This window comes from Homarus americanus, unplaced genomic scaffold, assembly GCF_018991925.1.
Source record: "Homarus americanus isolate GMGI-L3 unplaced genomic scaffold, GMGI_Hamer_2.0 scaffold25827, whole genome shotgun sequence".
Taxonomy (NCBI): Eukaryota; Metazoa; Arthropoda; class Malacostraca; order Decapoda; family Nephropidae; genus Homarus; species Homarus americanus.
The window spans coordinates 4,245,182-4,270,705 of NW_024738300.1; the positions used below are offsets into that span (position 1 = coordinate 4,245,182).

Here is a 25,524-nt window from a genome sequence, read left to right on the forward strand (position 1 = left end):
AAGACGAAGTTGGATAGGCACATGGAAGTGCTGGGATGGGTGTGAAAGGGATCTGCCCTGTATGAGCCAGTCGGCCTCCTGCAGTATCCCACTTTCTTGTGTTCTTATGTTCTTATGTGGCGTTTGACTCTGTGGGAACCACACCTGGGGATATCAATAGGGCGCATCACCTTGTGTTGCCAGAATTGCCACGTTTCTCGGCCACCAGTTACGCCATATCCACCCAAAACATAAATCTTTTTATTTTAAGTATGGTAGTTATCTAATTTCGGATAAAATAAATGTATGCATCCCATTAAAAGAAATGGCCGATTTTTTACTATGCGTGCCAGCCGTGAAGGGTGTCACACAGCTGGCAACCCTGCTATTCCACACGTGTGGATCAGCAGTCTGTGATGTCAGGTCACAGGTCAGTGGTTAGTTACCATCAAGAAGTGGAACAGAGAGCATCATACGGGTAACTGCGTGTTTGTCATTTGGGACCCCACCCCAACCCACTTTTATATTCATTATATTTTTCCTGTATAAAATAAAATTACTACGAATGTTCAAATAATATTTTCTCTGATCGTAAACAATTAATTGTATGGCACAAATATGGTACTGGTCCCTGGCACACTGGGAAGACTTGTTATGTCAATGATGAGTGGCCTTAGAATGAATAAGACATCATGTCTTCATGTTTAGTACAGATAGTCTCAAAATGACCCTGAAATAGGACATATCTCAAAAGATTTTCCTGGAGGGGGGGGGGGCCTATAGGCCCCGGGATTGGCTCGCTTCGCTCGCCGGTCCGTGGCACATTGAAAAAAAACCATGCCGGTCCGCCACATCAGATAGTTTGAGAAGCGCTGGTCTAGATCATGCGTCTCAAATGATTGCATCACAACCCGCAGTTGACCAATAGCTCCTCTTCCATTAATATATAATTCTCATTATACATATCCTCTCTGTGTGACTCTGATCTGATAACTCTACTACACCAGCCTGGTCTACTTCCTCGAACCCTGCATCATTTGCCAGAGTTACATGTCCTGCTGCACCTGATCTAAGGTCTGGACTTAGGGAAAACCTTTGAAATCATGAGCATAATCTGGCCAGATACTTTTCCACACTGCATTAATATTTGTATTTTCCACCTCATCCCAGGAATCAGTAATATTGTTTACAGCATTCATGATGTTAATTTGTTTCCAGAAATGTCCAAGTGATTGCTGATCATCACTATCAATTGCAGCTATAAGATGTCTAAATGTCCTGTACAGACAGTAGGCCTTAAAGATCCATAAGCTGCAGCAAGGAATTTGTGTTCCTGGGCAGGTATTCAACCCTGATCTTAGGCGAAAGGTCATTAATGTTAACAGGGTGGCTGGAAGCATTATCAAGAAGTAACAGAGCTTTTTTGACAATATTTTGTTAGTTACTGTACCTTTCTACAGCAGGACAGACGTTGTTTGTAAACCAATCTTGGAGGAGGCTATCTGTCAACCATGCCTTCTTATTGGAGCACCATATTTTAAGGTAACTTGGATTTTTTGTAGCCATTAAGAGCCCTGGGATTTTCTGAGTGGTAGATAACCATGGGCCTTAGCTTGAAATCACCTGTTACATTACCCCATAACAGGAGTCACACGATCTTTGAAAGCCTTGAACCCTGGAGCTGTTTTCTCCTCTGTTGAAATAAAGGTTCTGGCAGGTATATGCTTCCAAAAGAACCCTGATGCCTGTTTCATTATCATTATACTCCTGCTGTTGTGTGTACCCATCAGCCTCAATTATTGCTTTTAACTCAGCAGGATCTTTTTAGCAGCCTCAGTATCAGCACTAGCTGCTTGACCTACCATCTTGATGTTGTGTAGGTTTGAAAATTTTTTGAAATGCTCAAAGTATCATTTGCTGGCATTAAAGGGTTTCTCATTTGAGCTATCACATTCTTCCTGCTTTAATCTGCGTACAGGCTCTTGGCCTTCTCCTGAATAACCACTGTATTAATGGGCACATTTCGCTTGGTCTGGTTCTCTATCCATACACCAAGTGATACATTTTTATAATTACATCACTTCGATGAAAATAAAGAGTACAGGCTGACAATGCAGTAATAACCTGAGCACTAGCCCTAGTTTTGTTCTTTGTTATTACGGAACGTTCCTAGATAGATAGATAGATAGATAGATAGTTAGATAGATAGATAGATAGATAGATAGATCGATATTTTACTGACCACAAATTATGAATACAGAGTTTCCACTAAAATTTTACATAAAATGGTCCAAATGCAAATGTTTTAAAACACCAAACATTCATAAAAGTTCACTGATTCAACCAGCAACACAAAAAATGAGATGAAAACCATGAGTAAATAAATTAGAAAAATAACTACAAGTAAAATCAACTAAAACATACAAAATGGTACTGGGTAATGGTATGTCCCTGTGACTTGTAACTATTCACATGAAGTATTCGATGAACTGCACGACAAACAGTTTCATAATCCGTTCTTTCAGATAGCAATTTACAAAAGTTGAGATACTATATTGATGGCGTATATCTATTGTTCGGGGGCACTCTTCAACAACATGCCATTCAGACTGAATAACACCACATGAACACAATCTCTCTTGAAAGGGCAGATGGCCCCTGCCTCGTCTGTTCCAGTGCCTCTCGTCTACTGGGAGGGAATGGCCACTCACTCTCACTCGTGTCCACGATACTCGTTCTAGCTCATTCACCTTTATATTTGTATTATAGATTGTATGAACATCAAAAGTTGGATTGATAGTCTTGTATTATTGTACTCTACTTGAGACTGAGTATGACAGTTTCTGTTTCAGAGTGTGTAAGGCTATTTGAACATCATCAATATCATTAAATAAGAGATCGCATACATATCGTGACGTGGGCTTATTAAAACTTAATACAACATTAACAGTATGGGAAAGTGGATCTCCTACCATTTCACTTCTTCCCTTTCATATCTTCAAGAAAAATTTACGCTGCTTAGCTATTATGAGGGCACGTAACGGAGTATAACCAAGTTCCAAAAAGCATAAATCATTGCTGGTCGTTTTCCTGACACCTAATAACTGTTTAATGCACAACATATAAAATTTATTCACAGGCGTAATGTCACCATTTAACCATGATTCACAACCATATAACAAGGCGGACATCAATGCTGTATGAAATACCTTTTTCTTGACATAAAGGGAGATATCATTTTACAGTGGAGATATCATGGCCCAAAGTTTTAGCAATGTAGCCCTGTTTCCTCCCCTGTTCAAATCCCCTTAACACGTCTAATTTTGTCTCAAGGGTAATATAACCTTTACGTGCTCTCTTAGCGCCAGTGCTAGCACTAGCACTTGCTGGCCTCTTTCCATTCATCTTGAATAAGAATGCACAATACAATATCTGTATTACAGTCCAAAAACCTGAGGGAAAGCTGGGCATGGGCTGGTGATTCAAACAGAACGAAATCATTGTTGTTGTTACAACACTGCTGATGCCTTTGTGCTACCACAGATGCATCCACACGATATATTTTTTACTATTTTTTATTTTTTTTATTAAAAATTGCAAAAATTTTGTGAAATTTATTTTAACATTTTCAAAATTCCGTAAGGGTGATATTTTTCCGTAACCCGAAATTATGGTTTAAATTTCGAAATTCCAAAACCAGAACCAGAAATTCCGTAACCCTGGGGATGCCTGTGTGTATATGTATATATATATTCTCACTCTTCCTGAGTCGCTTATTGCAGGGTTGGAGGGTGGCTGCTCCAGAAGAGCGCCCCAGCCGTACAGGATGGAAGTGCTGAACCTAACACCATGACTTCCTGCTATCCTACTCCATGTGCTTTGCAGAAGCCAAAGTGTCATTCCCCACCCTACCACACTTGCCAGCACTGCTACCCAGAGTTCGCCTGGAAGAAAAATGAAATAAAATGAAGTTATACCACAAACCCATCTAGTAGTCATGCCGGCCCTTATTAGTAATGGGGCGATTACATCGGTAATATAGTCGATTACGATTATGATTGCATGGTAATTTTATGAATACGATATGGATAAGAGTACAAATGGATGTAATCAATTACGATTACGATTATATGCATAATCATGATTACAATCTTGATTACTTCAAAAGGAATGTGCATAAATAATCGAACCTACTATAAAAACTCAATTTACAGTCCTGTTTGTCAACCTGGTACAATTAAATCATATTTTCAGAGAGATGAAAAAGGTCGACATAATACATAATGGTGCGGCCATTTAATAGAAAGGGAAAATGGATATAAATTTTCCTAAGATTAATATGGAAACTAGAAATACAGAAATGTATGACCTAAATAACTATGAAGTGTTCTGAAGTTTTGGAGTATTATTAACACAAATGTTTATAAGAAGATAGTAAATTGGTGCTCTGATAAAATTAAATGTATGGTATACTGCATACTGAGATATACCTAAGACATTACTTTCAGGAAATGTAGATTATCAAAACAATACTGTAATATTAAATCTCAAATTTAGCATTAACTTTTTCTAAGACAAGACTTAGAACTTAAATGTTTTGAAACATATGTATCCATTATATCAAAGATAATTTCAAGAATAAAAACGATCTAATGCTATTCATATATGCAAATAAACGTACAATACATATTATACATCATTAACAGTAAGAAAATATTGAATGGTTGCACCTTCTCAGGACAGGGTTGTGGTAATTAAAACTTATTATTTTTGTTGAAGTTAATGAAAACTAGACTCTGGAAGGTTTTATCACTAAGCTGGCACCTATCCGGCTTGAAGATTCTGCCAGCAACATTGAATACTCTCTCAACAGCTGCTGAAGTTGCTGGTACTCCAAGATAATTCAATGCGAGCTTAAAGAGGACAGGTATGGATGCTTTATTTTGTTCCCAGAATTTAAGAGGACCTGTGTCTTCTGGAAGATAGGGATAATTTAAATCAATCTGCTCGAGTATTACGGACATAATATACATGGTGAATGTTTGCCGAGTCATATAAAGGACCGAATGTAGATGACAGTATTGAAAATCATGAGCTCAGTATTGGATGAAACAAAATGAAGTACCGGTATGTACAGTTCCGTTCATAAGTTTGTTATACACCCTCAAAAAAGGGCACATAGCCGGTTGCAGCCTTCCTAGACGGCAGGTCACTACGCCGAATCTCTCGCCAAAGCACAGGGTGAAACTGACAATGCAGCAGTATGAATCGAAAGAAGACTAATCAAAAGGAGATGAGAAGGATATTAATATTAATATCGGCCAAAGTTAGTGCTGATGGGTGATGAAGATACTGTACGCTAATATCCTGCTTACGAGAAGAATAAACAGTAGAAAAAGTAGTACTGGTATATGAAGCGCCTTCATTGAATTCATAACTTGAAGTTTTCCGTGTAATACTCTAGCTCTATATATATATATATATATATATATATATATATATATATATATATATATATATATATATATATATATATATATATATATATATATATATATATATATATATATATATGCATTAGCCCCTGTCTCATGGCAATAACAATTATGTAAATTTGGGCTAATACATTTAGTTTATATAATACAATCACCCTACTGTAATCTTCACAAGCTGTTAGGTGACTTGTGCTGTTCAAGTTTTTTTTTTTTTTTTTTTTTATTGGGCACCCCTCTACATCCTTGTGTAAGGTGAAGCACAGAAGCGTTTACAGCACCCAACAGGGAAGCATGCTAAGTTCATGCTTGCCTTATGTCTCATGAGTTAAGGGCGTAGAAGCCTGAAGAGTCAAGGGCGTAGAAGCCTGAAGAGTCAAGGGCGTAGAAGCCTGAAGAGTCAATGGTTTATGTCATCAAGTCATTGGAAGCTCCAACAACTTGTCCCTGAATACGAATTCGCAATTTTCGACTTACAACAGGTTCCTACTTTACTGCTAGGTGAACAGGGACTAATAGGGGCGAGGAAGTAAGTCCAAACAACTTCCACCGGCCCGGGAATCGAACCCGTGACATCTCGCTTGCAGGGCAAGAACGGTACCGCTTCTACCAAAGGTTATATATACAGGTGGCAGCGAACAGATAGAACCATTAACTGAACCAGTGAAGCAGTGTAACTAACTGTGCAAGAACCGTTGTCACTGTAACCCAAGTAACAGTAAAATTTTGCAAGTGTCGTTCTCCAAGGCAACAGACTATATATACACCGAATATTTTCTCGTGAACGTTATATGTCAAGTGATATATTTAAATGTCATCCCAGATCGACATACAATTTTTGTTTACTCAAATAACATTTAAGTGAGTTAAACACAATTCACTGTAGTGTGGCAACACCTGGACAAGCAGATGACTGAATTCCCCATCTCAAGTGGACGAGACCCAGTACGTCGTTAACCTGTCGTGTGGGGAGTGTTAATCACTACAAACACTCAAACAGACACCTCACATCTTCACAACGCTCAAGTGTTGGGAGACAATGTCTGTATATCCTTTTTCGCTTCTCGAAGAACAACCAGCCCATACATCCATCTACAACCCTGTGTTCCAAGGCACAGATGAGAAATGCCTGTTTAGACATCCCAAGTTGTTTAAATAAATGTCTCTGTAGTGTGTAAAAACAGAGTGTGGTAAATTCTTTGTGAACCCAGCCACATCTGGTACAGGCCAACACTTGACCTGTCATACTCAATCAACTCCAAGAGGTCTACCTCACACACACACACACACACACACACACACACACACACATACACACATATATATATATATATATATATATATATATATATATATATATATATATATATATATATATATATATATATATATATATATATTTATATATATGTGTGTGTGTGTGGCTAAACAAAGGGAACACTGCAATGGTACTCAAACTATCCAACCAGGAGCGAACTCGTAACAATGGTTTTAAATTAGACAAAAGTACATTTAGGCGCGAAATAGGTAAACGTTGGTTTGGAAATAGAGTAGTGGACGAGTGGAGCAAGTTACCAAACATCATCATTAACTCGAATACGCTGGATAGCTTCAAACATAGGTTGGATGGATGTATGAGCAATAGGGGTTGGGTGTAAATGGGATTGCCCAGTATGGGCCAATTGGCCCGCTGCCGTTTCCTCCATTCTTATGTGCTTATGTCTGCCTGTGTGTGTGTGTGTGTTCCACCAAGGAGTTGTTACTTGCCGATGATTAGAGTGATCAGAAGCTCCACCAAGCCATCATGAATCAGATAGACGAGAAGTTGGTGCCCAGAGGTTTCATTTAAATAATCATTGGTAACCATTAATACGCTGAGTACAATTTATACACAAAATATGTTGAGGAAAAAAAGTAAGTTGATAATCTATTAAAGCTATTGTGGACGGCAGTTGGGGGTAGTATGGTTCATGGCCTAGTATTGAGAGTTGTGTCCGGCACCAAACCAGTCTTCTTGTTTTTGTCTTTCCCGTTGTAAGGATTAAATAACGAGTGATGATGATTATAATATAATTAAGAGCTTTAATATATTGGAATATATCCCCAGTATTTGTATTCAATATATATAATACCAATTAATTAATAATAACAGAGGGAAGTGGTAAAGACAACTACCCTTTGGCCTCTCCGGACACACAAATAAATAGACGATAGAAGCAGAGATAGATACTATACTTATTGAACACAGCTTAAATTTGGATATTTGAGACACAAATACGTTATAACACATATACCGAGACAATAGGTCTGTTCCAGTGCCATCTCGACGGCCAACGAGTAACCTGACACTAGTGAACCAGTTTGTCTGAAACTTGTTTGTTAATGAAATATTTCAATTTCACTTTCAATTTCTGAAACTCGTTTATGAAGTGTTTGTCTTTATAGAGATCGTGCGCTACCATCCTCGGATTAACTTCTTCATACACATTACATCCTGCAGAGTTTGCCTGAGAAACTGATATGTAAACATTTACCCAGTACTAATCACATCCATGTTTCCATTTCTTATAAAGTCTCTTGTTTTATCCGTTTGGTATATAAGTGATGGTTATAACAGTGATGGAGAAATATAATGGGTCTTAATGAGGACCGCTCTTTAAAACCACAGGTAAAAGAAAAAAATATGCTCTTTGAATTTAACTATGTAAGGCAGCGAAGGGTAACCTGACAGCAAAACACACCTGGTTTAAAGACTTTCCATATAGTATGAATTCTATTCAACTACTTCTTAAAATGTTCATTCGAAACCGATTTCCCCATTTTATTCTGATACTGGAATGGATCCTCCTATCACTATGGTTTTATTCTTCTCGTAAGCAGGATATTATCGTATCTTCATCACCCATCAGCACTAACGTTCTCCGATATTCATATTTATATCCTTCCCATCTCTTTTTTCATTAGTCTTCGTTTGAATCAAATTGCTACGTTGTCAGTTTCACTCTGTGGTTTGGTGGGAGGGTCGGCGTAGTGACCTGCCGTACAGGAAGAGTGCAACAGGCTATTCACCCTTTACCACGGGTGTATAACGAACTTCTGAACGGAACTGTACTTACTCTTGTAATCGTGAAAATAATCCTGACTACGATTACATTTTGAATGTAATCGATTGCGATTACAATTGCTTTGTCAAAAATAAGAATGTAATCGATTACAATTACGATTACTTCAACAAATGTAATCGATTGTAAGATATTGCGATTACAGATTATGGTTACCCCATGTCTGGTGCCCATACAACTAATCTCTCTTCCTAAGCCTTCACTGGTCAGAAGTAACATCTGGCAGAAATGTCACATTCATTTGACAGCCTCCTGTTGGCATATTGACCAAGTGACTCTCCAGAAAATTTACAATTCCTTTAACTTTCACCACTCAACAAGGTGTTTTAATATTTTATCAAGTGCACTAAGGCGGTGAGTATGAATGCTAGCAAATAATATGGTTGAGGAATAGCTGGAGGCCGCAGCCAAGGGAAACTGCGGTAAAGTAGTCCCCTCCTAAGTTTACCGACTCACGTACCCCAAATTCAGCTTTATGCAGGTTTTGTTGACTTAATTGCTACAAATAAAATCATTAATTCGGTTACAAAAGTAATCTGAGAAATAGCTCAACTTTCTTCTCGGGTGATTTCTTAGTTTAAATAAGAGTGAAAGTTCTCAAACTAACCTGCAAAGGGTCTAATTATTGAGAGTTGCTGAGGCAGGTTACTGGGTTTTAATGATACTATGCTCAGTACGTCAACCTTATATGCTGGGAGGAACTCCATAATCTTAATCCGCTCTGCTAATGGACCCATTGGCCCAGAAAAGTCTGCCTCCTCTCGCTGGAGTTCACCCACTATCCCGTTAAACTTGCCGTCCTTTTGTACTCCCCAGGCACGTTCAGGCTGCTCATGGACGTCAATACTGTCAATGAGAAAATTGAGAAAAAAATAATTGTAAGTTACGGGTTCATACTTAATATAAAATAATTATTTTACTGGGATAATTAATTCGTAATTTAAACTGCCGTATTAAGATAATATTGTAGCACAGTGAATTCTCCTTGTGGTGTGTGGTCTGAAATTGACCACGGTGGAGTAAGGGGAGAAGTCACAAATAAGATCTGACTGCATAAGACATGAATGAACAAACTTAACTTGCCAACCTAAAACGATCTATTAATTTTAGCTTATTTGTTGATTAAATTAGGTTAATTAGATTTAATTTTATTGACTCATGTTATGTGAAGTGATAAATGAATTAGGCCGTAGCCTCTTAATAATACCGAGGGTCTGTTAATTAGACGATGGTGTTTTTCTAAGAGTTTCACTTATTTTTAAAAGTCTTCACTCCTCTCGGTGTGGTTTATGTTATAATTAGAAGGTTAAATACTTATTCCATGCCGCATTACATAAGAAGCCTTAACCTGCAACATTACTAATAATACTAACATATGTAATAAAAGCTTAGTAAACCTTATATATATATTTATAAATATATATATATATATATATTAGGGTGACAATAGTGCATAGGGGTGAATTTCTAAAATTGATTAAATGGAATGGCCATTGGTCCAATACTGCGTACCCATGAAAAAAGAACACAGGCGAAATCCTGGGTCATTTGGACAATATTTAGAGGTAGCTCAAGTCAATTGAAGTTTTATCCTTTTGGCAAAAAATACGAATATTCATAATATGCCGGTTTATTTTAAAATTTACATATTGAGCAAGTTTATGTGTACACTGTACATATAAATGATTAATTCCTTTTTAAAATGAAACTGCAGTGAACACGCTTACATCAATGGGTGGGAGAGGTGTGGACAACCCATTCATTGTTTTCGCTTTTTGCTTGTAAGGTCCTGTTTTGATGTCCCTGGTTGTGACCGCCTCTGCTCTTCAACAACCTGCAGCAGATAATGACGCTGGTCTTCACTCTTCGTGATCTTGCTGTTGAATGCCTGTATCAAGGCAATCCCTCTCTCTGCAGTGTCGTTGATGACTCTGAGACCACCCACAACTGCGACGCCAGTTTTGAAGTCTTCATCATCAGACCATGTGTCAGGTTCCTTGGACAAAAAAGAAGTCTTCATTTTGAGACTTTCAAATAGAAAGTTTGATCCTCTAGAAGCAAAGTCTGAGAGCTGCTTTGTGGGAAGGGAAGATGTGGCAGGAAGAGCAGCACGTTTTGGTGAATCCTCGGTCGCCTTCCTCTCAACGATTGCCTGAACTATGTTTGTCTTCATTGTTGCATTAACTTGTGGATCGAAGAGTGCAAGACCCACCAAGCCTTCACTGAGGTACCACAGGTGACGACCGAAGACTGTGAGACATGTTCTTGATATTTTGACGTCGTGGTACTCTGACAGGTCTTGGAGGAGCCGCAAATCATTAGCAGGAGCGGAGGATGGAACGGAGGCCGTGAACCATGCACTGACATACACCTCTAGCACAAAGAATGTGAATCGTTTCAAGCCTAATGTCTCACGAGCAGTTAGTTTAAACTGATTAGCAAAAATCAGGATCTTCATGACATAAATGAGCTTAGCCATCCACCGTGCTCGGTGAAGTGCTCCGGCCGTCGGAGATTAAACTTGGGTAGAGCTCCATCGAGACACCTGATTGCTAGCTCCAGTACCTCACGGTAATCATCACGTGGCTGCTGCTTCTTGCCCAGATGATGTTTCCAGCAACAGATGAGGTCATCTCGTTTCTCGTACAAACTTGGAGGGAGGTCTGAGAGAGGGCTGTAGTCATCTTGACTGATGTCCTTCCACTTATGCTTGAAGCGAGAGAAGAGAGTATTATCTGGTCCAGAGGAAGGCCCCATGCATTCCACATACGCTTTCTCGGCAACAAGCTCAAGGATGTGGTGACGACACGCGAGATGCAGAAGACGGCGGCCGAGTTTCTGCTCCAGAATGACACATGCCCCCGACAAGTGCCCAGTGTTTGAAGCTGTTGTGTCAAAACTGAGTGCTGAAACATTCTCTGATATTTTCCACTCTTCCAGCGCTGCACTGACTGCTGTAGCAATGGCCTGTCCAGTCCCTGACAATAGTTTCGGGACACCAAGCAGCTTTTCAGTATTGATTCCGGAGACAAGAATGGCGATTCGGTCAACACTCGCTCCTTGTTCATCAGGAATAATTTTTCCATCCCAGTGCACAGTGAGCACTTCACTAGGTTGAAATTTTTCTTTAATTTCGTTGGCAATCCCAGAACGGTGGGTCGCTCGCGAAGTACGCACTGTCTCATAGTTTAAAACTAGTTCCATTGGGTCATGACCTAGACTAGCAGCCGTGGCACTGACGATCCGGAGAGCAGAGCGGTGACTGATCCCAGTGCGGTCCAATGTACTTGACAATTCAGGGGTGATAACTTTGAGAGTAGCACGTTTACGATTGGAAGAAGATACCACTGGTGATATCGCTAGGGAACTTGTAGATGATGACGAGCTTGATTGTGATTCTGTTTCAGACGAAGAACCCAACTCATCATATTCAAGAGCAGAACTGGCTTGATTCTGTTGTAGAGATTGCTTACTCTTGCTTTCTTCCCGACGCTTGATGGAACAAGCAATCTTTTTGTCTACTCCTGCCATTACACCTCTTCTCCCTTTTTCTCGTTGCGCTGCCAGGAATGCTCGGTCTTCTTTGATGGTCAAGAGCTGCATTGCCTTGGGGTGGGCAACATCGAAGAGGTCCTCTAACTCATCACAAAAAGTTTCCTCTTTCTTACGTTGTGTGTCTGTAGTGCGAGTGCAGTTTTTCTTAAGTCCCTTCCACATTAAAAAAAGATCCACTACCTTTCGTCCAATACTCTTCTCAGTTATGGTAGGAATCCGTGCTTTATTCCAGAAACTAATAACCGATGCTGCAACTTCACTCGCAGAATCATTCACTGTTTTCTTATGTTCATTGTGACCGTGGAAAAACAGACGTAGAACATCTCCTCTTGAAGGAAGTTGTGCACCCGTGATTTCGGTTATGTGTTGACCAATGAGCCAAACTTCAGTTTTTGAACGTGTACTCTCCATTGAACCTGAAACAAACAAAAACATTTATGTAACTTATGTTGTTACTGTTATGCAAACAACAGCACCCATAAAGCATACGGCATGCAAGATCACTTGTATAAAGTTTTTAAAGTGTTATATACCTAAATTGATGCATTGATTTTAGACAAAGACAATGGTACTAACCGTAATACTGCAACAAGAGCGACGCACACACACCCACCGTCACGTCTCACACACAACTGATGCTACTGTACCAGTCAGACACTGGCACACAACCTCTTCCCCCTACCCCGACTGACACCCGCCTCTCCCTCCCCTCTGCATTGCCAATAGCTGCACCAGCCAAAATACTCATTACTCATTTTTAGAAAAAATGTTAGGAACAACTTTAGTTTGAATTTGCATTCTACATATACCTGCAAAGTTTCATAGTAATCGGTTCATAAATAAAGAAATTAGAAAAAATCAATAATAATTTCAGTAGTGTTAACTTCAAATGGCTTGAGCCACCTCTAAATATTGTCCAAATGACCCAGGATTTCGCCTGTGTTCTTTTTTCATGGGTACGCAGTATTGGACAAATGGCCATCTAAAAATAAAAACTTTCACTTTTTATTGTCACCCTAATATATATATATATATATATATATATATATATATATATATATATATATATATATATATATATATATATATATATATATATATATATATATATATATATATATATATATATATATATATATATATATATATATATATATATATATATATATATATATATATATATATATATATATATATATATATATATATATATATATATATATATATATATATATATATATTAGGATGGTTAAGAAAAGTAAAGTTTTTTATGTTTTTAGTGCCTAATGTTTATTTGCTTCCTTTACATACAAAAAACATTTCAGGCGAAATTATAGGTAATTACAGCTTCATTTAGGGTATGCACAAGTGGCCCGAAAATTCTACTTCTCTAATGTTTTCTCCTTCTATAAAATAATTCTTTTTCCTGACATCAGATACAAGTGATGTATTTGTTAAATTTATTTGTTGGTGTTTTTTTTATCCAAAATATGAGATTAACATAAAGAACACATGTAAGAGAAACATACATCACAGAATATTAGCCTCCTTTATGTTGAGATACTGACGTCGATGTGTGGTGACCACCTGAAGCAGGTACAGTACTGCCTTTGATCTTCGCTTTTCGTAATTGAAGAGTTGTAGTCCTGGATAAGCTTCACCGCTCTTTCGGCCACATCATTCACCACCTGCAACTCTTGTAGAATTTCCCTTGACTGAAGGAACTGTGGATCGTCATTTCATTGGCTTGGATCTTTGGAGACGAATCTAGAATCCAGGAGCGTGGTTTGAAAAAAAGCAGTGGATGCAAGGTTTTTAAGCTCCAGTGATGGAATTTCCTCTTCTGTCACTTTCAGCTTCTTTGGACATTCCTTTTTCTCGTTCTTTCCCTTCATTGACTCAAGAATTTCTCTTTTCTCAGCATACGAAACACTATCACTGAAGAGAGCCAGAGCGACTGACTCCTCACTTAAATACCATAGATGCAGCTGGAAAGCCTTTGTTGCTGCCATTCCAACTGATTCATCGATTTTATCCCTATAGTAATGAAGTTGTTTGAAGAAGGATATATCATTGCTTGGAACTTCAAACACTTCAGGAGCTTTGAACCACACTGGACCGTACACAAGAGCAAGAAAAAGGGACATGGTCTGAATCAGCTTCTTGTCCTTGATAGTTAGTTGGAACCGGTGCTGAAACATGAATATCTGGAGAGAGTATAATGCTTTAGACATCCAACGAGCATGGTGTACTGGGCCAGGCTTTCCAAAACGAATCCCTCGGGGCGGAGTCCCACCCAGGAATATCACACAAAGTTCCATAAGTCGGAGGTAATCGTCCCGGGGCTGAGTCTGCTTGAGAGCCTTCATGTAGTAGTCGATAACTTTTTGCACCCATTCAGAATTTTCCTTCAATACTGCAGTGATATACCCATTAGTCTCTCCCGACTTGAACTCCAACTGCTTGATTTGATGCCACTGCATTTTAAACCTCTGTAACAAGAGAACATCAGCACCACTAGATGACCCAGGAATGGCTTTGAAGACATCTCTAAGAACAACTTCCAAGATATGATGTCTGCAAGGAAGGTATAGGAGATTTCTTCCCAATCTCTCTTCAATCAAGATACAAGCGCCACGAACATGACCAGTGTTAGCGGCAGTGGTGTCAAAGCACATGGCGACAACCCGGTCATCGACATTCCAATCTTTCAAAGTATCCACCACAGCATTACCTTGCGCCACTTCCGTTCCTGATGATAGGTGTGGAACGCCCAATAACTGGACATTCCCTACTGAAGGGGATACATCTTTCCCTGAGATCAGTATTGAGAGTCGTTCAACAGATTCCTCTCCTGTTAGAGATGGAAGGAGCTTACCATTCCAATGAACCACAATTCCAGTCTTGGCTCCAGAGGATATGACAGTTTGCTCACAGAAGCAGTGTGATCTCTACGATATCGGATACGGGCTCTCCTGATTGTGGAACGGCTGATGGGCAGCTCACCAATGTTCCTTCCAAGGTCTGCCGCTGTATCTGCCACAATATGAACAGCCTGTCGGTCACTTGTATTGGCTCTGTCCAAGGCAGCAGCACCAAGTAATGATATATCCTTCCTCAAACAACTTCATTACTATGGGGAGAAAATAAATGAATCAGTTGGAATGGCAGCAACAAAGGCTTTCCAGCGGCATCTCTGGTATTTAACTGAGGAGTCAGCAGTTCTGGCTCTCTTCAGTGATAGTGTTTCGTATGCTGAGAAAAGAGAAATTCTTGAGTCAATGAAGGGAAAGAACGAGAAAAAGGAATGTCCAAAGAAGCTGAAAGTGACAGAAGAGGAAATTCCATCACTGGAGCTTAAAAACCTTGCATCCACTGCTTTTTTCAAACCACGCTCCTGGATTCTGGATTCGTCTCCAAAGATCCAAGCCAATGGAATGACGATCCACAGTTCCTTCAGTCAAGGGAAATTCTACAAGAGTTGCAGGTGGTGAATGATGTGGCCGAAAGAGCGGTGAAGCTTATCCAGGACTACAACTCTTCAATTATGAAAAGCGAAGATCAAAGGCAGTACTGTACCTGCTTCAGGTGGTCACCACACATCGACGTCAGTATCTCAACATAAAGAAGGCTAATATTCTGTGATGTATGTTTCTCTTACATGTGTTCTTTATGTTAATCTCATATTTTGGATAAAATAAACACCAACAAATAAATGTAACAAATTAATCACTTGTATCTGATGTCAGGAACAAAGAATTATTTTAGAGAGGGAGAAAACATTAGAGAAGTAGAATTTTGGGGTCACTTGTGCATACCCTAAATGAAGCTGTAATTACCCATAATTTCGCATGAAAAGTTTTTTTCATATAAAGGACGCAAATAAACATTGAGCACTAAAAACATAAAGAACTGTGAGGTGGGGAGGAGCCGAGGCGTGGTTGATTGGGCCCAGCCTGGGCTGCAGGACGGTAGGGCAGGGCAGGGACGGAAGGGTAAGGGTGAGGTAAGGATTAGGACAGGGAGGAGGATGTAGGTTAAAAGACATGTTTGTTTATAACAGTTATTCCAGACACCGCTTCTATCACTAAAACACAATGGGTACATTCAACACTGACCTACAATCAAAATGCACTAGGGATAATGAGAACTTACAGATCGCGGGGGACACTGAGAAATCATGTTAAGCATTGAACATATTGCTATAAAAATTCGCGCATACCACGACGAGAGACATTTACTTCAGCTGTAAAGATAACACACTAGGACACTTTTCACGCTACTACTCAGTAACTCCCCATTACGCACCTTCGAACAATACTCAAACAACGAGCCAGGTATTATGGCTAAACGAGGGAGGGCGTGGATTTACGTAAAGTACACTGTTACCAATAAGAAGGGGCGAGGAGGGCGTGGGTTAACGTTATAGTTCGCTGCCACCAATATAATGAGACACAATAAACAGAGAAGAGGAAGCGGATTACATATAAGTCGGAAGTATAGAGAGTAGGAATGTAAAGATAGGAAGGTTGGGTAGCGTGGCGGTATGTTATTTACTCAGCGTCAACACGCTTATCTTATACGTCAATACACATTACTATTCTTCTCAAGGGGACAACTTGTTAAACACCTCTTCGATACAACTATTTTTTTATTCACTCAATGACATGGACACATCAATATCACTATTATATCAGGGTACTAACACATTATGTTTTACGTTATTTGACACTGACTCTCGGACACATTATGAATGAATACACTTCCCACAGTAGGTAATTCACCCAAGGGATAGTTCTGACAAGACTCACGTGTACCCTGACGTAGGCCCAGTGGGTGCTTGACTGGGCTGCCGTATGCGATGCTCTCCTTAGCTGGTGACGTCGTGAACTCTCCCCCCCGACCTGGGGGGAGGGGACGAGCGTGACTCTGTGCGAGTGACCAGAATGACCTCTCAATGACCAACCTCTCTGAATGATAGTCGTGTGAGAATCACGATGAGAATGGGAATCAGAATGATCGTGGACGGGACTGTAGGGCCTTTATATGGGGTCGGCCCAGCCGGGTTTTGACCTCTAACCAATTATCACTAAACTGGTTAGATCTGGATAGCTGTATGCAGGTGTGGTCATGCACAGGTGTCTTGGTCAGGTGAGTTGTAGGTCAAGCCCCCGCTAATTCAAGTCATTAGCGGCGAGGTCGGGTCCCTTGGGTCTTGGGGTGTGTCTACCTGGAATGTGGTGGTATCACGAGGTCTCTAGCGTACTTGCTGGGGCTGGAATAGGGCATGTAGCTGAGAGGTTAGACAGGGTTTTGTCAGGGGAGGGTACCAATCCAGTAATGTGTCTTAGTGTGGGAGGAAACGACATAGGAAAGGTTAGCAGTGAGGAACTTTTCAAGAGGTATAGGGAGGCGCTGGGGAAGATTAGAGATAGGGGAGGGATCCCGATAGTATGTGGTGTCTTGCCTAGAAGAGGGGTTGGTCGTGAATAGCTGTCCAGGGCAATTGCTATAAATTGCCGACTGGAAAAACATTGTGCAAACAATGGTTGGGCATTCATTGATAGCTGGCAACGATTCTATAGCAACGACTACCTGTACAGTCATAAGAACATAAGAACATAAGAATGGAGGAAACTGCAGCGGGCCTATTGGCCCATACTGGGGAGTCCCGTTTACACCCAACCCCTATTGCTCATATAAGCATCCAACCTATGTTTGAAGCTATTCAGCGTATTCGAGTTAATGATGATATTTGGTAACTTATTCCATTCATCCACTACTCTGTTTCGAAACCAGTGTTTACCTATTTCACGCCTAAATTTAAATTTGTTTAACTTAAAACCATTGTTACGAGTTAGCTCCTGGTTGGATAGTTTGAGTACCTTTGTAATGTCCCCTTTGTTTAGCCCTGCCTTCCACTTATACACCTCTATCAGGTCGCCCCTCGCTCTACGTCTCTCGACGGAGTGCAAATTAAGATGCTTTAACCTGTCTCTATACTCAAGGTTCCTAATGCCCTGGATTAGTCTTGTCATTCTCCTCTGAATTCTTTCCAAGGATTCTATATCCATTCTGTAATACGGTGACCAGAACTGAACTGCATAATCCAGGTGTGGTCTCACAAGAGCAAGATACAGTTTTAGGATGACCTCGCTAGTCTTGTAGCTAGCACTCGTTTGCATGAACCCAAGTACTTTATTAGCCTTGTTACGAGCAAAAACACATTGTTTACTTGGCTTAAGGTTCCTACTTATCATTACTCCTAAATCTCTCTCGCAGTCGGATTTCTCTATGGCATCATTGTTCATCTGGTATCTGGTTTCCCTGTTTACATCTCCTATACTGAGTACTTTACATTTGTCCACATTGAATTTCATCTACCATTTTTCAGACCATTCGAAAAATTTGATTAGATGTTCCTGTAATTTTGCGGAGTCCTCGCCAGATTTAATAACACGTCCTATTTTAGTGTCATCAGCAAATTTGCTTATGTTGCTGTCTATGCCGAAATCTATGTCGTTTATGTATATAATAAATAATAATGGTCCAAATACTGAGCCTTGGGGAACTCCACTTGTGACGTTGCTCCAATGGGACTTAGTGCCATTAGTGCTCACTTGCTGTTTCCTGTCCTGTAACCACGCCCTAATCCATTTAAGGATATTACTTTTGATGCCATGTGCTTCTACCTTTCTAATTAGTCTTTCGTGGGGGACTCTGTCGAAGGCTTTGCTAAAGTCGAGATATACCACATCATAATTGTGCCCCTCGTCCACCGATTCGAAAACTGATGAAAAGAATATTAATAGATTAGTTAGACATGAACGTCCGCTTGTGAAGTCATGCTGGGAATCATTGATCAATCGGTGCTTCTCCAGGTGATTTCGAATAGAGTTTGAAATGATCTATCCCCCTTCTTGAAAATCGGTATTACATTCGCTATCCGCCAGGATTCTGGTACTACACCTGTTTTTAAGGACATGTTAAACAACTTTTCTAAGGGCATACTAAGCTCTTCCTTACATTCCTTTAATACTCTGATAGATATCTCATCGGGACCAGGTGATTTATTTGGCTATAGTTTGTCTATTTGCTTACTAACATCGTTACTAGTCACTACTATCTCGCTTAATTTGTTTTCTTCACTATCCCTGAATAGAGTCGGTGCCCCGGGTATCATGTTTAAATTTTCGGTGGTGAAAACTCTTGAAAAATATTTATTCAAATTTTTGCTCATTTCTCTGTCTCTATGAGTGAGCTCGCCGGTATCTGACCGTATTGGTCCAATCTTTTCTCGTGTTTTAGTTTGATACGTTTGGTAGAATCCTTTGGGGTTTGTCTTCGCCTCCCTTGCTATCCTTACCTCATTATTCCTCTTGGCTTTCCTTATCTCGGTTTTAACCCTACTCGCCAATACCCTATAATAACCCGTAGGTAAATTTCGCCACGATTTATCCTTCTACCTATAGCCTTCCTTTGGCCAATGATGTTCTTTAAATAATTATTTATCCACTTACGGTCATTGTTGTCTGATCTGAGCTTTTTGTATGGTATATTCTGCCTTTGTGCATTAAGTAACTCATTATTCAAATTGTCGTGGAACTCGGCAATCTCAGATCTAGTTATGAGGTGGGTGTCATCTGTCAGGTTCACGGCCAAGCGCGACACCCCCTCTCTCAGCTGCCTCTTTAAACTGTCAAAGTTTGCCCTTCTGAAATCTGGTACTTTAGTGGAATTTTCCTTACGTCTGCCCTGAAAATCTAACTGGAATCTAATTTCTTTGTGATCTCTGTTTGCAAGTTCGTTCCCTACCTCGACATTGCTAATGAGGTTTTCTCTGTTTGACAGAACTAAATCGAGTATATTATTACCCCGGGTGGGTTCTGTTATATGTTGACTTAGAAAACAGTCCTGGATCGGCTTGAGAAAATCCTCTGATTCTGAGTTACCAGTAAGGTCAGTCCAATCTATTTGGCCAAGGTTAAAGTCGCCTACTATACAGACTTTGTTGTGTATGGAAGCCCTGGGCATTTCATCCCAGATAAGTTGCTCATTGACTCTATCAAGATTGGGGGGTCTATATATTACTCCTGTGATTAATTTTTCCCTACCGTCGATTAATTCTATCCAAATTGTTTCTGTATTCCGCTCAGTTTTTATTTCCTTATTTAATTCACACTTCAGATTATCCCTAACATAGATTACTACTCTGCCTCCTTTCCTTATCTGCCTATCGGTATGGAACAGTTTGTAACCCGCAATTTGGTATTCGACCGGTAACTCACGTGAGTCAAGGTTGATCCATATTTCAGTGAATATTATTATATCGATTGTTTCGGTACATACCAAGGCCCTAATATCATCCATTTTGTTTCTCATACTTCTACTGTTCGCGTAGTATACATTTAAGTTAGTCGTGTTCTGAGTCCTCCCCTTACTGCTTTTAGATTAAACTCCCTGTCTAATTTAGTTTTGTCATCATTCCTAACACTATTTCCCTGTAATCTTTCACTTTGTTTACCTGCTCCCACTGCATTCTCCTCCACCCCTGTGCTCATATGTTCTTCTAGCAGTTTAAAGACTTCGATATCTTTTGAACTGCCCCCTCTTGTGCCCCAGCCAGGGTTGCTACTCCATCGTGATGGAGTACACTTGTCTCGTGCGGGGGTAAAGACGTTGTCTGCATCCCTGGAGTGTGAAATTGTCACTCCAAAGGGGGGGTTTCGCCAGTAGAGAGAGGTCGGGGAAAGTGGTAGTCAAAAAACAAGCAAGTCCTAGGAAGTAAAATTAGTTACTCAGGACAAGGAGTAAAACAGGACCTGGGAAGGGTAGGCTTAAATGTACACTATACAAACAGTAGGAGCATTAGAAATAAAATAGACTTGCTAAAAGCGGTTGTATGTACCAAAAATGTAGACGCCATAGCAATCACCGAAACTTGGATGAATCTGGCGAGCAAAATTTTTTTATCAGAGTACCACATACAAGGGTACAACCTTTTTCACAAGGACAGGGAAGGTAGGAAGGGGGGAGGGGCCGCACTCTTCGTCAAGGATACATTAAAATGTTGTATTAATAATTCAATAAAGGGTGAAATGGGAACCGAGTCTGTATGGGTAGAAATCACGGAAGGAAGAGAAAAACTAATTATGAGAGTGATTTACAGGCCCCCAAGTCTGGGCAAAGAAGCAGCTCAGCCCATATGGCAGGAAATGAGTAGGGCAGCAAAATATAACAACCTATGCATTATGGGGGATTTCAACTTCAGAAATATTGACTGTTACAACATTGTAGGTGACTATGAATCTGAAGACTTCCTAGACGCATTACAGGACAATTTTTTGATACAACTAATTACATAATCTACTAGAGGTGACAATATATTAGACCTAGTATTAACAAATAAAGAAAATATTATCAGAGCTATCACAGTAGGGGAAGAACTAGGTAACAGTGATCACAGAAAAATCAGGTTCACCCTAAATTGGGAAACAATAATCAGGGATTAAGAAGATACCTAGGTGATATCACCTGGGGACAGTCACGTCAGTCCCCAGCAGGAAGGGGTGAGGTCATAGATGACACAACAATTGATCATGACTATAATATATTCAATAGTATACTACATAAAGCACAAGAACAAAATATACCATACAGAAAAATTAGGTCAAATAAGAATGAGCCAAGGTGGATGACCAGAAAACTTAAACATGACATAGGAATAAAGAAAGGAATTTATAAGAAATTAAAGGGAGGGGAGGAGCAGCTCAGAAATAGGTACAATGAACTATCTAGGAATGTTAAGAGAAATGTAAGGAAAGCAAAGAGAGACTATGAAGTCAAAATAGCAAGAGAATCCAAGGTGAATCCCAAGGGATTTTTCCAGGTATATAGAACAAAAGTCAAGGACAAAGTTCGGCCTTTAAAGTCAGGGAGGGGAAAAGTGATAAATGGCAGTGAAGAAATAAGCAAAGCATTGAACAACTACTTCTTATCAGTTTTCACAGATGAAATTCGAGAGGAAATTCCAGAGGTGGAACTGATATTTAGGGGAAATGAAGAAGAGAAATTAAAGAATATCACTATCAGAAAAGAGGATGTTCTAGAACATAAGAACATAAGAAAATAAGGAGTCTGCAATAGGCTGGTTGGCCTGTGCATGGCAGCTCCTGTCGAGAGTTACTACCACTCTCTATCATCCATGAATCTATCTAGCCTCCTTTTGAAACTTTCCAGAGTTCCCGCACTTACTACAAAGTTGCTAAGCTTGTTCCACTCGTCCACCACCCTATTTGTGAACCAGTTTCTTCCTATCTCCCTCCTAAACCTAAACTTATCCAATTTGAATCCGTTGCTCCGAGTCCTATCCTGCTCGGATATTATAAGAACTTTATCTATATCCCCTTTATTGATTCCTTTCACCCACTTAAATACTTCTATCATATCTCCCCGCACTCTTCGTCTTTCTAGGGAATGCAAGTTAAGTTTCTTTAACCTATCCTGATATGGAAGGTTTCTAAGTCCCGGAATCATTTTTGTCATTCTTCACTGCACCGACTCTAGTGAATTTATATCCATTCTATAATAGGGGCACCAGAACTGAATCGCATAATCGAGGTGTGGCCTAACTAGCGCAAGATATAGTTGCAATAAGACCTCTGCACTCTTGTTACTTGCACTTCTAGATATAAAACCCAATACTCTGTTTGCCTTATTTCGAACATTAACGCACTGTTTTCTAGGCCGTAGGTCCGGGCTTACAAGTACCCCTAGGTCTCTTTCACAAGTCGACTTCTCTAGGTTGATGTTGTTAAGGCTGTATACATTGACAGTATTTGTTCTTCCAATATTAAGTACCATGCACTTGCTGGTGTTGAATTTCATTTGCCATTTTTCAGACCACCCCTGCAGTTTATTTAGATCCTCCTGTAATGCATTTGCATCCTGCCCTGAATTCATTTGCCGCCCTATTTTGGTGTCATCCGCAAACTTGCTTATGTCACTGCTGATCCCAGTATCTAAATCGTTTATGTAGATTATGAACAAGAGTGGGCCTAGTACTGACCCCTGGGAAGCCCCACTGGTTACACGGCCCCACTCAGATTTAACAACATCTACGCTGACCCTCTGCATTCTATCGGTGAGCCGTGATTTTATCCAATTTAAAACTTTCCCCTCGATACCATGAGCCTTAATTTTTCTCAGAAGCCTCTGATGCGGTACTCTGTCAAATTCTTTGCTAAAGTCTAAGTAAATAACATCGTAATTTTCGTCATTATCTACTACCTCGAAGACTTTCCTAAAAAACCTTAGCAGGTTTGTTAGACAAGATTTTCCCTTTGTAAACCCATGTTGAGAGTCGTAGATTAATTTGCTTTTCTCTAGATGCGATCGGATGTTATCTGCTATAATTGATTCAAGAAATTTCCCCACTACTGACGTCAAACTGATCGGCCGGTAATTTGACGCTGATGCTCTGTCTCCCTTTTTGAATATGGGTACTACATTTGCCTGTTTCCACAACTCTGGCACAACTCCAGTGTCTAATGATTTTGTAAGTAAGTTTACGAGGGGTCCGCTAATCTGTTCCCTACACTCTTTTAAGACTCGAGGAAAAATTTCATCCGGCCCTGGGGATTTGTATTCCTTAGTTTATTTATCTTCTTAAGAACATCCTCTTTTCTGATAGTGATATTCTTTATTTTCTCTTCTTCCTTTCCCTTAAATATCAGTTCTACCTCCGGAATTTCATCCCAAATTTCTTCTGTGAAAACTGATAAGAAGTAGCTGTTCAATGCTTTGCTTATTTCCTCACTGCCATCTATCAATTCTCCCCTCCCTGACTTTAAAGGCCCAACTTTGTCCTTGACCTTTGTCCTATATACCTGGAAAAATCCCTTGGGATTCGCCTTCGATTCTCTTGCTATTTTGATTTCATATTCTCTCTTTGCTTTCCTTAAATTTTTCTTAACATTCCTAGATAGTTCATTATACCTATTTCTGAGCTGCTCCTCCCCTCCCTTTAATTTCTTATATATTCCTTTCTTTATTCCTATGTCATGTTTAAGTTTTCTGGTCATCCACCTTGGCTCATTCTTATTTGACCAAATTTTTCTGTGTGGTATATTTTGTTCTTGTGCTTTATGTAGTATACTAGTGAATATATTATAGTCATGATCAATTGTTGTGTCATCTATGACCTCACCCCTTCCTACTGGGAACTGACGTGACTGTTCCCAGGTGACCTCACCTAGGTACCTTCTTAACCCCTGATAATCCGCCAACCGAAAGTTTGGGACTCTGACCATATTGTCATTGTTTTTCGTTTCCCAATTTAGGGTGAACCTGATTTCTCTGTGAACACTGTTACCTAGTTCTTTCCCTACCATGATATCTCTGATAATATTTTCTTTATTTGTTAATACTAGGTCTAATATATTGTCACCTCTAGTAGGTTCTGTAATTAGTTGTTTCAAAAAATTGTCCTGTACTGCGTCTAGGAAGTCTTCAGATTCATAGTCGCCTACAATGTTGTCCCAGTCAATATTTCTGAAGTTGAAATCCCCCATAATGCATAGGTTGTTATATTTTGCTGCCCTACTTATTTCCTGCCATATGGGCTGAGCTGCTTCTTTGCCCAGACTTGGGGGCCTGTAAATCACTCCCATAATTAGTTTTTCTCTTCCTTCCGTGATTTCTACCCACACAGACTCGTTCCTATTTCACCCTTTATTGAATTATTAGTACAACATTTTAATGTATCCTTGACGAAGAGTGCGACCCCTCCCCCCTTCCTACCTTCCCTGTCCTTGTGAAAAAGGTTGTACCCTTCTATGTGATACTCTGATAAAAAAATTTTGCTCGCCAGATTCATCCAGGTTTCGGTGATTGCTATGACGTCTACATTCTTGGTACATACAACCGCTTTCAGCAAATCTATTTTATTTCTAACGCTCCTACAGTTTGTATAGTATACATTTAAACCTACTTTTCCCTGGTCCTGTTTTACCCCTTGTCCTGAGCAACTAATTTTACTTCCCAGGACCTGCTTGTTTTTTGACTCCCACTTTCCCCGACCCCTCTCTACTGGCGAATCCCCCCTTCGGAGTGACAATTTCACGCTCCAGGGATGCAGACAACGTCTTTACCCCCTCACGAGACAAGTGTACTCCGTCGCGACAGTACAGGTAGTCGTTGCCATAGAATCGTTGCCAGTTATCAATGAATGCCCAACCATTGTTTGCACAATGTTTTTCCAGTCGGCAATTTATAGCAATTGCCCTGGACAGCCATTCACGACCAACCCCTCTTCTAGGCAAGACACCACATACTATCGGGATCCCTCCCCTATCTCTAATCTTCCCCAGCGCCTC

At 39.9% G+C, this 25,524-nt stretch overlaps 1 protein-coding gene across 1 annotated transcript in view; it reads right to left on the reverse strand.

The window, feature by feature from the left end:
- Positions 1-25,524, reverse strand: part of LOC121873937 (glutamate receptor ionotropic, delta-1-like) — a 74,190-nt gene that overhangs the window by 21,603 nt on the left and 27,063 nt on the right. The window contains exons 7-8 of the mRNA XM_042377817.1: positions 9,201-9,439; positions 3,739-3,923 (exon numbers count right to left, since the gene is read on the reverse strand). Coding sequence (XP_042233751.1) covers positions 3,739-3,923; positions 9,201-9,439 — 424 coding nt within the window. The remainder of the gene's footprint in view (positions 1-3,738; positions 3,924-9,200; positions 9,440-25,524) is intronic.